Below are 14,151 nucleotides of genomic sequence, written 5' to 3' on the forward strand. Positions count from 1 at the left end.
CCACCCTTGGCTGGCCTTACTGAAACATTTCCATATGTAGGTTTTCTTCTGTGCAACCTCAGAAGCCTATGCAGCTTTGCTTATCATTTATACACATGAATGACAACATCATTGTCCGGAGTGCCGAAGCATACCTTGGAATTTACTCCATATCAACTTCTACACCCTCTCTCATGATCTTATCCTAACTCGCCTACAGATAGTAATTTCCACACAGATCCAATGCAATATGACAGCATTAACTTAACAGTTCCTGTGTGTGAGGTGCTGGGAAAAACAAATGAATGAAATAAAATCTTTGCTCTGATGGAGTTCAGTCTGGCGCAGGAAACAGAGCTGTAAATAAATAATTGCATGCAAGGTGACACACGCACAGAGATGTGTCAAGATGTATGGGAAGAGAAGAAACGACTCTGCTTGGGCAGGAGAGCAGTGGGAAAGGACATCATAGAACAGGATCGATGGTTTCCCAGGTGAACTTGGAGGAAGAGGAGTGGATTCCAGGCAGATGAAATGCACAGGTGTGGAGGGCTAAGAACCAGGGCAGTGCCGGACAGGACAGCTGTCAACCACTGCTTTTCTACCTTTGCCTCAAATTCAATATAAACCAAGGTGGGCCTTTCCCCTCCCGCCTTTCCCAGGAAAGAAAAGCACTGTTACATGTGATGGGAAGAGCCAGAGTAACTAGGAATGGAAGTGGTTTATGCATTTTGGGTCATCTTTGGGGATCTTTTTATGCTGATGTCCTTCTGAGGGAAGTAAAGGTGCTAAATTCTTCAGCACAAGATGGAATAGGCAGACCAAGATCTCTGATGGGGGGAAAATGAATGGCTAACTTATCAGCAAGAAGGATTAATTATTTAGAACCACAACGTTTACCTTTATGTGAAAGTTGCAATTTGGCACGCATGTCTCTTGGACTGTTTCAGACACATCTGTGTTAATTAAAACAGTGAATAGTATACCATCATGACCGTGCAAACGTAGAATGAGTAATACTTTTGAAATAGGAAACACTTATCTCATTGTGCTCAAGTGCCTCGGGGGCATTTCATGGTGGCTATAAAAGACTATGGATACAAATGAGCAAACAAACAAAAACTCATAGACATAGACAGCAGTATGGTGGTTACCAGAGGGAAAGAGGGGTGCGGGAGTAGCAAAGGGTAAAGGGGGTCAAACATATGGTGCCTCTGGGTAGTAAATACACAATGCAATATGCAGATGTATTATAAAACTGACCACTTACTAGTAAAATCTATATAATTTTATTAACCAATGTCACCACAATAAATTTAATTAAAAAAAAAGACTATGGAAGAGAAGGCGTGGCTAAGTTGTCATTTATTGACTCTAATTCAGCTTTATTCAACAATGCTTACTGAAATCGGAGGCCCTGCCCTCAAGTAGCTTAGTCTAGCAGTTACACTCACAATACTGTAAACAAACGTGACAGGGCTGCGGTTTGGTTCTGATGTTCCACTATAGGTGTGACAACCCTGCTTGCCTTCCCTGCTCCATCCAGTGCCTGGAAAATTCCATCTCCTTCCTTCTCAGCACGGCCCTCTTGAGAGAAAGGCCTGTTACACTGACAGGCAGTTGGAGACGAAGGCAGTGCCAGCCTGGCAGCCACTGCAGCCAGCCAACAGTTGCCACGTTGGTACTATCGGAGTGGCACAAAGGAAAATCTGCAACCTTTTCCCACTGACTACATCTGCCGTAACTGGGGGCAGAGAAGGAGGTGCCGGTTCATCTCTGACATTAGACCTGGGTACGATGGCTGTGGAGGCCAGATGCTGGGACTTGGGGGAAGAACACTGTGCACTGAACGGTTAACCTGGCCAAAGGCCATAGTGGGGGAATGGAGGCCCAATGCCAGGAACTGCCATTCTTACTCTTGGACGTGCTGCACAGTAGAAAAGATCTACCAATAAGGGAAATGAACTGGGAAATAAGCACGAGGATGCCTGATATAGATAACTTGGCTTCTTAAAATATTTTCCTCAGTATTAGTGTATATGAATGTTTGGGTTCTTCTTTTGTAACCTCTACTCTCTGTCCTTCTGGGGAAGCTTCTTTTGTTCGTTTGGTTTTTTGGTTAGCTTCCAGCACTCAGAAGTACTCTTCTAGACAACTCTCAAGATCTAGATTCAGAGAGGGATGTATATATAAAGATGTGAAATCTCTTCGGCTTATCTAAGATCTACTTTCAGATCTATTTTTTAAAAAAATATTTTTTTTATTGATTTCAGAGAGAGGAAGGGAGAGAGAAATAGAAAGATCAATTATGAGACAGAATCATTGATTGGCTGCCTCCTGCAAGCCCCCTATTGGGGATTCAGCCTGCAACCCCAGCATGTGCCCTGACCAGGAATTGAACCCGTGACTTACTGGTGCATAGGTCGACCATTGAGCCACACCAGCCAAGCTATTTTTATTTACATGGTTTCCTCTGACACGCCCCTCCCTTGAGTGACTGACTCTCTGAAGTTCTTTCCTTCTTCCCCACACTGACAGAGGAACAACTCCTTCCATAGGCCTCTGCTTGAGGACTGGAGAACAAGAGAACATTCCAACTGAAGATAATTAAGTTCATAAACATGCAGTGATGACCCGGTGGGCTTCTGAGTCATTCTGACCTAGGCTTTGAATCCTACATCTTCTCTTACTACCTGGGTGTCTGGGCAGATTATTATCCTCTGTAAGTCAGTTTCTTCAACTATCAGATGAGAATAACAACAGTCCCTATAACTCACAAGGCTCTTATGTATGTGGAGTAAAGGAGACAGTGTATGTAAAGTGTTTACCCCAGTGCTCAGTAAAAGTCAACTACAACAGCACACAGCACCAGGGGTCATTTCTCTCTCCAAGCTAATAGCCGTAAGTTCACACCTGGGGAGCCATGGCCTGGAAAGGAGGAGGAGGAGGTGAAGCTGGGTGTGTGTGGTGTGCAATAATGTCACTTCCTTCTAGTACATAATTCAAAGGAAGGTCACTACTTTATCTTTGACCACCTTCCCTCTGTTCCTTCAATGGAGAAATGGCTCCAGGGGTCTATGCCCCACATTCTACCAGTTCTTGGTGCCTTAACAGAACACTTAGGGGCAAAAAGGTTCAAGGGATACGATACCATAGCAGTATGCTGTACCAGAAAGAACTAACAAAATGAACAATGCTATTTCCTGGCTTATAAAGCAATCCATTAAATTGATTTATCTTTTCTTTTTCCCTTTTAATCTCTAAAATTTTAAAGTGAATTTGATGTTTAGCTGACAGCTCTCCAGGCTGTCTTCATTCATCATCAGAACAACTATGGGAAGAGAACCGTAAGCTTGTCCTTACTTCAGGTCACTCCTCCCACTGTCTCTCTGCAAACCAGCCATGGCCCCTGGACCTACATAGTTTGGGATAGAATTAAAGCTGTAGAGACTGGAGAGGAATATATTTCCCTTTAAGATTGAAAAAGGTTAAAACGATGTAGTGCGGATAAGATTGTGGGAAGACTAAGAAAACTGTAGGAAATGTATATTAGTACAATCAGTCTAGAAGGCAATTTAGTAATATTTATTAAAAAGATAAAAATGTGTAAATCCACCTTTGGGAATATATTCTAATGCTAACTGTTCAATACCATATCCATCTACCTATTTACTGGCAAATGCACTCACATACACTGTCTTCTGTAAAAGCCAGTCCCTTCACATGTTCAACTAGCTCCCAGCTCCTCTATGTGCTTCAGGACAAAGCACCAACAATATCCCTCCTCGCCCCTCTTATGCAATCTTTTTTTTTTTTTTTTTTTGCTATTACATCATCTTACTGGAATACAAATCATGCTGTTATCTCTTCCATTAAAAAAATACAAAACCTTCTGTTGGCCTTACTTCCATGCAAAATATTCCCTCTTATAACAAAACCTCTCCAAAAACTTGTCTATATTCACTACCATCATTTCTTCTCTGATTCTTTTCTATACCCACTCCACTGGAAGTGCTCTTTTCAAGATTCCCAGTGGTCTCCTTGCTGCTAAGTGTAATGGTTGACTCTTAGCCCTCATCTTACTAGATCCATTGGCAGCTTTTGACATAGTTAACTGCCTATCTCTTCTTCCTTGTCTTACAAGACACACACTTTTCTGATTTTCTCTTATTTCAGTGTTTGCTCCTTCTCATTCTGCTTTGCTGGTTTCTCTTCTTCCCCCTTTCTTCCTAACACTGGAGTACTCCAGGCATCAAACCTAGGTCACCACCCTGGTGACTGGTGATCTTATCTAGTTTCCCAGCTTTAAATACCATCTAAGAGTCAATGATTCTCATATTTGCTTCTTGAGACCAGACCTTTCCTCCAAACTTCAGACCATATATCAACTCCATATTCATCCTCTCTACTTGGATGTCTAATCAGTATCTCAAGTCCAACACGACTAAAATGGAACTTTTGATGCCCGCACACCCATCTCAGCCTTTCCCATCTCAGTCAATGGTAACGTCATCCTTCCAGCTGTTGATGCCAACATACCTGACTATATTATTTCTCTCACACCAAATATCTAATCCACCAAAACATTTGATTTGCCATATCTTTAAAATATATCCGGAATCCAACCACTTCTCACCAATTCCACTGCTATCATTTTGGTCAAAGCCAATGTCAAACCATGTAATTCCTCTGCTCAAAACATTCTAAAGTCCCTCTATTTCACTTGGAGTTAGCATCAAAGTCCTGACAATGGCTGACAGGACGTGACATTAATGACACTGCTTTTATTATTTCTCTCCTTTTGGTTCACTCTGCTCCAGCTACTAATTCCCTTGCTGTTCTTCAGACACGCCAGACACACTCCTGCCTCAGGACCCAAAACCTGGTGTTCCCTCAGCCTGGAATGCTCTTCCCATAGATATCCCTACATAGAAACTCCCTCATTTACTACATGTCTTTGATCAAGTGTCATCTTCTCAATGAGGCCTACCTCGGTCACTTAATATAGCCACATGCTTCCCAATCCCTGGTACTCCCAATGCCCCTTATCCTGATGTGCTGCTTCTTCTTTTTTAAAGCACGTATTACTTTCTAACATCCTAAGTAATTTCTTTTCCAGTTCAAAGAGTCTGCAACAGCACCTGCTGCTCTCAATATACATTTGTTGAATGAGTGGAACTAAAAAAGCTGAATGTACACAGTTGCTTACTGAAACATGGTGCATGAGAGTAAAAAATGACATGTTTATCAAATATCACATTTCTCAAAAACAGAGTAATTAAATAAATTATAGGAGGACCATGAAATGGCGTACTTTGCAGTTATTTAAAAACACATGGTAGACAAACTATACTATAAGCCTCTACTAATCAAAATAGCATGGAACTGGCATAAAAACAGACATATAGACCAACAGAAAAGAATAGAGAGCCCAAAAATAAACCTATACTTTTATGGTCAATTAATATTTGACAAAGGAAGCAAAAATATACAATAGAGTAAAGATAGTCTATCAATAAATGGTGTTGGGAAAATTGGGACACATATGTGCAAAAAAAAACAAAACACCAAAAAAACCCCAAACAAAAAAACTAGACCATCTTCTTACACCATACACAAGAATAAACACAAAATGGATTAGAGACATACTATTAGACTTGAAACCATAAAAATCCTAGAAGAAAGCACAGGCCGTAAAATCTTGGATATTTCTCGCAGCAATGTTTTTTTCTGATGAATCTTCTCAGGCAAGGGAAAGAAAAGAAAAAATAAGCAAATGGGACTGTATCAAACTAAAAAGTTTTGCACAGCAAAGAAAACCATCAACAAAATGAAAAGACAACCCACTGAATGGGAGAACATATTCACCAATACATCTGATAAGGGGTTAATATCCAAAATTTATAAAGAACTTCTAAAACTCAACACCAAAACATTAAACAATCAAATTAAAAAATAGGCAAAGGACCTGAATAGACACTTCTCCAAAGAGGACATACAAATAGCCAATAGATGTGCTGTGGCAAGGGGGACTCTCTAAGACTCGCAGCTTCTGACTTCACTGTGGAATGTATTCCTAAAGGCCTTGCTTTGTAAGCCACCTGATCCTGGTGTTGGGATCCTCAAGGTGTTAATAATCTCATTATCACACAAGACTTTTGTGAGCTTTACTCTACTGTGTCATTCTATGTCCCCAACCAAGATTTTGATAAGTTCTAAGGCCATATCTATGGTTCCTGACAATCTGTTTTCCAGAACTATTATTTCCTGGGGACATTTTATTAAGTCTCTAGTTATTTCAAGACCAATGCATTCTTTAGCTATATTACTGCAATCATTTAAACATGAGTATACAATCATAAGCCTTCATTCTTTCAACACTTCTACTAACATATTCCAGTAATTTTCAAGCTCTCTTATAAAAATTTTTGTTAAACAGGTGACCCCTTTTACAAACAAATCTAGTGCAACTATATACAGTAGGTCAGTGATGGCGAACCTTTTGAGCTCGGCGTGTCAGCATTTTGAAAAACCCTAACTTAACTCTGGTGCCGTGTCACATATAGACATTTTTTGATATTTGCAACCATAGTAAAACAAAGACTTATATTTTTGATATTTATTTTATATATTTAAATGCCATTTAACAAAGAGAAATCAACCAAAAAAATGAGTTCGCGTGTCACCTCTGACATGCGTGTCATAGGTTCGCCATCACTGCAGTAGGTCCTCGGGTTACATCGGAGATCCGTTCCTACGGTGCAATGTAACGCGATTTTCAGTGTAAGTCAGAACCCACCTACATAAGCACCTATGTCACTCACATGGAGCACATAAACAGCAGTAATGAAGTGAAACAGTAAAAAAATTTAAAAGAAAGATAACAATTCCTGACCTTTACTTGAGGTAAATAAATAATAAAAAACATAAAGCACATATGTACTTATGTCGAAATGACGGAACTTTTAATTTTTTTTTATAAATGCTGTAAATGGGAGATGGGTCCGAAGTAACCCGAGGACTGCCTGGTTCTGCTTAACTCGGCAAGAGGCCCCCACCTCTCCCCTCTCTGGAGGGCCCCTTGGCACAGCCATAGATCTCTAGGGTTCTGCAGAACCCCAGTTGGAAAACCACTGGTCTGTTATCTAGGTCACAGTAAATAACAGTGGCGTGGACTTTACAAATTCAATTTATGCATATCATTAAGTCATACCTTAAATGCACCTGGAGCATACAATGCTAAAAAGAGCCCTGCTGTCAATTCTTATGTATAATGAATAAGCATAGCTTGTTCTGTTCATTTTTAAAGTTCACATTTCACAATGAACTTAAATCAGGCACATAAGGAAGAAATACAAGCAGTTCCATCTAGGCCGGTCTTAGGAAAATAAACACTATTTCTCCCTTCTGTGCACTCTTCAGCCAACAGATGTCACTAAAGATACCAGCACCCAGAGGCAAAGGGAAGAAAAGATTAGACAAATGGAAATTGAGCATAAAAAACATCCAGTTCTTAAAACTGAGAAGTAGGTTTCCAAAGTAATAACATTTATTACACTGCATGCAACACTTTAACCAAAAATTTAAGAAAGAAATTTCTTTTATTAAGTTGCTTGGGCTGAACGGATCATAGCACTAAGTTTTGAAATACACGTTCTTGAAGCAATTTAAAACTCATTAGAAATAATAGGCTTGGGCTAGTAGAAAATGTGGTAAAATTTAATCCTCATCCAAATGTTACCTGGGCTGTACGAACAGGAAATTGTTTTGTGCTACTGTGGCTAACCTCATTGCTGACCCCGAGCTGTAACGGCGAGAGCAGCTGAGAGCTGCAGCAAAATTAAAAACTTACATCAAAGTATATCATGACAGAATGCAGATAAATAAAACAGCATATCAAAAGTATTATTTTTCTGCCAGTCTCATTGAGCAGGGAGGTGGAGGTATCCCACAAAATATGTAGCAAATCAGGTACATTTGGAAATGAGTCTTCCCGCTCTGCATTTGCCCAGTCCCTGACTACCCAAATACTGCCCAGGAGAGGTGAGCAGAGAAAAAGCCCAGTGCGGATGGGGACAGAAGGGATCACAGAATGTTCTGGCCCTTTCCCTCTACGGGCTTCCCCTTCCTTCACCTTGGCTCACAAAGAAATAAATAATGCTGGCTCTTGTGCCCTCCCAGTTTCTCTCTCCCTCACCTTCCAGACTCCTGGATGGCACTCACATGTTCTTGCTCCAGTGAGCATGTTAGAATCTCCAGAGGTAAAAGCATGGGTAATGAAACATTACAGAAAGTAAAGACAGACAAGATCAGCCTGGCTGACAGGGTCAGCAGTGGAATCAGTGAAGGTGAGAGATATTTTTCTATTATTCTATGTAAAGTCACATGTAAAAGTCACTGGTGACAAAGTTGAAGGACATTTCTCTATTGAGCCTTTGATTTCCCTCAAGTTTTAGGACAGAAATCGCCATACTTACAAGAACAGTGCTTCATCATAAACATCCAAGGTATCATCTTCCTTTGGCAACTCCCAAGTGGCAATAAGAAATATAGAAGTCTATTGTCTCAAGTCACTCAGACTCTGAATTCCAGTTCAGCTACGTCTGGCTTTGTAATATTTGGCAAATCGCTTAACCTCCATGAGCTCCAGTTTCTTCCTAACAATAATCATAGCAGCTAACTGTTCTAAGGGCTTTTCATGCATAATCTAATTGAATCTTCACAATCACCTAATGAAGTAGGCATTATTTTCTCTGTTTAACAAGAAACTGAAGCAAAAGTGGCTAAGCAACTTAATCAAATCCCAATGACTAGTGAGTGGTAGACTTGAGGATTCAATGGGCTAACGTCTGACAAATGGCCTAGGACAGGAGTGGGCACATAATAGCTGATTAAAAAAATGGAAGTTACCATTATTATTAGTCTAAACTGAGAAGCAGAGCCTTAGCCTAATCTCCTAGTTTTTTTTCCGGGTAAGCAAACACCTGACTTCTCCAGAACGCTTTGAGGGTCTTTTCCCTCTTCCATTCCACCTCCTCTCTCTTCTTCCTTCCCTTCCTGTTTCCCTCTGTCTCCTCTTGTTCTTCCTCCAAAGCAATCCTTACATCGTTGTCTTTCTCAATTTTTGCTGTGATGCCTTCTTCTATGTCAGACAACCTGAGAGCGGACTGGGCAGCTTTGGAGCCCACAGATTGGGCACTGTTCTGAGGCTCCCTGTTGTCGCTCGCTGGACACACACTGTTCTAGAGGTCCAGGAATACTGTCAGAGGAAGATGCCACTGCCCTTACCAGCCCATCTGCAGTAATGAATAAGCCTCAGAGGAAAAAATGACACTTAGTGCAAGAACCTGGACCCAGAAAGAGGGAAAGAAAAGATACAATGTGATTTGTAATAGGAATCTGACATTCTTATAACTAAAGCTCTATCGACTACTAAGAAATTCTTACATGTACATTGCTTCGTAATGGAAAACACTACTTCCTTTTAAAAGTAAGGAAACAGAAACTCAGCACTTGTTACCGGCAGAAGGAAGCTGAGCAGTGTGGTCTGAGCAGGAGGCATCCCTGCACAAGAATGTGACATGTGATATGGTCAGTGAACCCGTCCAAAGCCAGTGGACTCTGTGAGTGCGAGGAGCAGCGTTGGATCAAGGAGAGGCATTTCAGTGTGCACCTCTTCTAGGTCACAGCCCATGCCAAGCTCTTTCCTCCATTAACTACCTTTCACCCAAGACTAGATGAGTAGGTCAGTAGGTGCTGTTCATTACGGCCCTCTGTATTGCACTTGCAGATTCAATCAACTGGGATCTAAAACTGGGAAGTCCTTGCTGGTTTGGCTCAGTGGATAGAGCGTCAGCCTGTGGACTGAAGGGTCCCAGGTTCAATTCCGGTCAAGGGCACATGCCTAGGTTGTAGGCTCGATCCCCAGTTGGGGTGTGCAGGAGGTGGCCGATCAATGATTCTCTCTCATCATTGATGTTTCTATCTCTCTCTCCCTCTCCCTTCCTCTCTGAAATCAATAAAAATACATTAAAATGACTGGGGGAAAAGTCCCAGAAATTCCAAAATGCAAAGCTTGAATTTGCCACACACTGAGCGCTACTTTGAATCCATGTGAAGGAAGTGATGTTCAGGCAACCCTGCTGTAGCCTATCTACAAATCCTAGGTAGGCTATACACACATCCTATGCCAATTCACATAAGGGATCTGAGAGTCAGTGGGCGTGAGTATCTGAGGGGTCCTGGGACCAGTTCCCCGAGATACAGAGGGACAATAGGATTCCTAATTTTATAGCATATGAGAAAACCAGGCACAAAAATGTATAGTGTCTTACTGAAGGTCATGGAGTTAGTAAGGGTTGGTATTCAGATCTTTTAATCTCCAACATTATGCTTTTTCTAAGATATCATGCTTTTGGAAAAAGGGCCGGACATATATCTCTATATAACAAGACATTGAAAGGAACTGGACACGCACGGAAGTGTGGTACAGTATTGAGAACACTTTAAAAGGGGGCCATTTTAACCGTTAGGAGGTAAAGCTTTCTACTTTCTATGATTCCAATGTGTCCATTTTCAAGGGTTGCAAAAGCTGTGGCAACACAGTTGTGGACAGAGATGAAAATAATAGAGTGCAAGTCTTTAATGAGGTGATTTCTGTAGTTTCCATATAATTACAGTCTCCAACTCTAAATATCAACTGTACAATTAAAACAAAGCATTTTTAACAGAGGCCTACAATGCATACAGATCAGAACCCAGAATATATTCTGAATCAATGTAAAATACTTTTAAGAAAACCGTTTTCTGCCTTTTTAAAAAATGGGCTTTTACTTAAAAATAAAAAAGCAATATACTTTTAATGGTTGCCCCCCCTGTGACCCCACCCCTCCCCCAAAATAAAGAAGCTCTATGGGATTTTGTAAAATTTGTTTCTAGGTACTCAAAAAGATACACGAGAATCACAGGCCGTTTCTGAGAGCAGATGTACTTGGAGTTGGCTACTGATTTGGGAAAGTAAAAAGGACAGGCCACAAAGAAGAGCGCAGAGTAGAGAGGACGCAGGACACAGCTGGCCCAGAGCGGGCACTGCCGGGGCCCAGCCCGTGCTCGGTGCTCAGTCAGCGGATTCTCACCCACCCTAGCCCCACCCCCCGGCTACAGAAAGGTCCAGAGTTGAGAATTTCACTGATGAAGCTGTCGGAATTGGTAAGCATTAGGGCTTATGGTCGTTCTAAGGCCCAATTCCAGCACCTTACCAACTTTGAATAGGACAGTCTTTACAACTGAACTCTGATTCCAGGGGTGCAATGCCCCACAGTCCCTACAGCACAGTATTTACTGCTCTTTACCAGGATATTTTCTCAAAATGCAGTGCTGGTGACACTGGTCTAGGCACTCCTTCACCCAAGACAGCAGAGTCCCTGATAGAACTTCTAGCAATTTCAAATATGCTATAACTTTTCAATATTCTGCCTAGTGCATTTCCTTTGCCTACTGACACTGCAGTCTTCTCCAAAAGAAATTCATCAAGGTGGTCAGGAATGATATGTAGTCAGAGGCATGCTGCTTACTTCTCCTGATGCCAATATATAGCTACCTGGCTTTTTGCACTCCTATTACCCACCTCACAAATGCATACAGATATGAAGTTCAAAATAACAAAATAACAAACATCTTTCTTTCCTCCAAAGAGATAAAGTTATATTGCAGACAAATATGGAGAGAGATACTCACCATAAGTGCAAATCATTTTACTAGCTTCTCTGAAGAGAAGAATTCCATTAGGAGACGATACATCAAAATTCAAACGCTGGGATCTAAGAAATATAGCAAAAATTAGACTCTCTGTGCAGATAAAGAAACCAAATTCAGGCTTAACATGCACAGCATTTCCATTTATTAGAAGTAGCGGCAGTACAATTATCTGTTTGAAAGTGCCATTACATTAATACAAATGCTAATTTTCTCTCTACAAAGATACTAGGACAATCATGAAAAATTATTTTCACTTATTTGCTGACTCAAAGAATTCACTTTTTACCTGTCCAAACAGTATCCTGACATCCTCTATTACAAACCTCTTACCCTTCTCCTTCCATGCAAAGTGGCTGATAGATAATAACAGAAGCCCTAGGTGTGTAAGTGTAAGTTTATACAGATACTTGGATAGAGATTTACATATGAGATTTCTTGTTGTATCCAATACACATTTTAAAAACAAATTCTAAAGTGACAGGAAACCTAGGCACCTTTAGCTTCATCTGCTACTTCAAGCACATTCCAAACACACGAAATTACATCCAGACTATAGTTGCCATTGCACACAGCCCAAGTCAAGAAAACCGCACCCCAGAGGTTCCAAATGAGGGCAGTTCTGCCTCCCTGGCTCCTGAGAGGTGGGAGAACTGTGGGGCAGAGCAAAGGACACGCCGTCCTGATACAATATTTGCTTTTTAACACACTCTGGCTTTAGGTGGCTCCGATATGCCTTGCTGCTGTGCTTTTGAAAATGATATACTTCTAAAAGGATTATAAAAAATATGAAACCAGCTTAAAGAAATATCAGAAAGCAGAGACATTTGCCAAAGGACTGTTAGCCAGTAACAGAATGAATCCTTGCTTTTCTTTGCTTTTTCAAAATGCTTTAGAATAAAGTCCAATGATAACTTATTATTGTGAACATCTGATTGTTGGTATATAATTCCTGAATAAAAAAAGAAATGCAGAGACATAATTCACATTTGATTATAGAGGAACAGACAAGGTAACATATTTTCTGAGATTACAGATTTTCACTAGGTAGTTGTTAAAACAACTGTGCTAGATATAAATGGTCTGCCTATGGCTGATAGAAAATACTTCACAATATATACTGCAATGCTTCTTTCTTTAGTATAACATGTTTATCAGTAATATATAATATCAATTATCTGGTTGAAAAAATTATAATTGAATAAAAACTAAATTTCTGATATAAAACAGAGCTACTTTTCCTTTAGAAGGTAAGCCACCTATGAGAACGGTTAAAAACAAAAACGGCTTTCAAAAGAGTAATACTCACATTCATTTCTTTGCCAGGTCTTTTTCCACCTCTTGTTTAAAAAATTTTTAAATTATTGCTATGAAATCTCAGCACCAGAGATAAAATTAAAGCGGCAATCCATACTCCTGTCTGAGTATCTCCCTTCCAGCACGCGGATTACAAAGAGGAGCTGATGAGACAGGATGGCTAAGTGACAGGTAATTTGGTGCTAAGCCATATTCACAATGACATGTTTTAAAGAGGTAAACCAATGAGCTTATTGCAGTCTTTCTCTTTTGGCTACATCTTTGTTAATATTTATCTGCAGAGTTATTGAATCTCTGCTGGTCTATGCAAATTATAAGGTCACACAGGCAATTTCTGGGAAGTGTTGTAGTCACTGTTTAAATGAAAAATTTGAGGTCATAAATCACCCATATACATGCACCTTATTCCTAAGAGGAAGAAGGGTAACTTAGAAATCAAAGCCAGGACAATCCCCAGGGCTCTTGCGACAAACCGTGTCTTGAACTGCCCTGGGACTCTGTCCCTTATCCATAAAATGAAGCATCTCAATTCAGAGACCTCGAAATTTCTTTCCTGCTTTAAAATTCTACAGAATTGCAGTTAAGCAGTGAAACAGTTAAAAAAAAAAAAATCTGGCCTTCTTCCATTTTGTGTCTTGGCTTATTTTAAACAAGGGTGGCTGTAGTCTTCAATTTCCTCCCAGCTCCATAGATGCCTAAGTATACTGTTTTCTCTCTCTCTAAAGGACTCAGCCTTATGTCTAATTCTATTGCTATTACTGATTATCTTGTTTGGGTTCCTGGGTTCTTGCTAAGCCTTGATTATACACACAGAAGGCAGTAAGTTCTGATGTCTGGAGACTGCTGCCAAATAGATTGTTTTTCACTCCCCATCACACCTCTTACCTGTTTTGCATCAGTTCTGCCATAAGCTTTAAGATGGGAGTGGTACATGCTGGCTCTCCATACCACTGCTCAATAGCCCTCTGCAGAATGGGAAGATATGTTGGGTACCTTTTATAAAACCTGTTAAAGAACTTAAGTGTCAAAAGAAAGATTGTTCCTGAAAGTTAGTGCCCCTTAAAAGGAAAACAAATTTAGTTAATAGGATAAAAACATATT

The 14,151-nt window shown here is 40.4% G+C and overlaps 1 protein-coding gene across 2 annotated transcripts in view; it reads right to left on the bottom strand.

Annotated features, from left to right (window-relative positions):
* Positions 1-14,151, bottom strand: part of RANBP17 (RAN binding protein 17) — a 232,699-nt gene that overhangs the window by 36,000 nt on the left and 182,548 nt on the right. For both annotated transcript variants that reach the window (XM_070414418.1, XM_070414417.1), the window contains 2 exons: positions 13,936-14,043; positions 11,716-11,798 (listed from right to left, as the gene is read on the bottom strand). In XM_070414418.1, the coding sequence (XP_070270519.1) occupies positions 11,716-11,798; positions 13,936-14,043 (191 nt within the window). The remainder of the gene's footprint in view (positions 1-11,715; positions 11,799-13,935; positions 14,044-14,151) is intronic.

Source organism: Myotis yumanensis, unplaced genomic scaffold (genome assembly GCF_028538775.1).
Source record: "Myotis yumanensis isolate MYYU_CA2020_CCGP unplaced genomic scaffold, mMyoYum1.0.hap1 SCAF_5, whole genome shotgun sequence".
In the NCBI taxonomy this organism is placed as follows: domain Eukaryota; kingdom Metazoa; phylum Chordata; class Mammalia; order Chiroptera; family Vespertilionidae; genus Myotis; species Myotis yumanensis.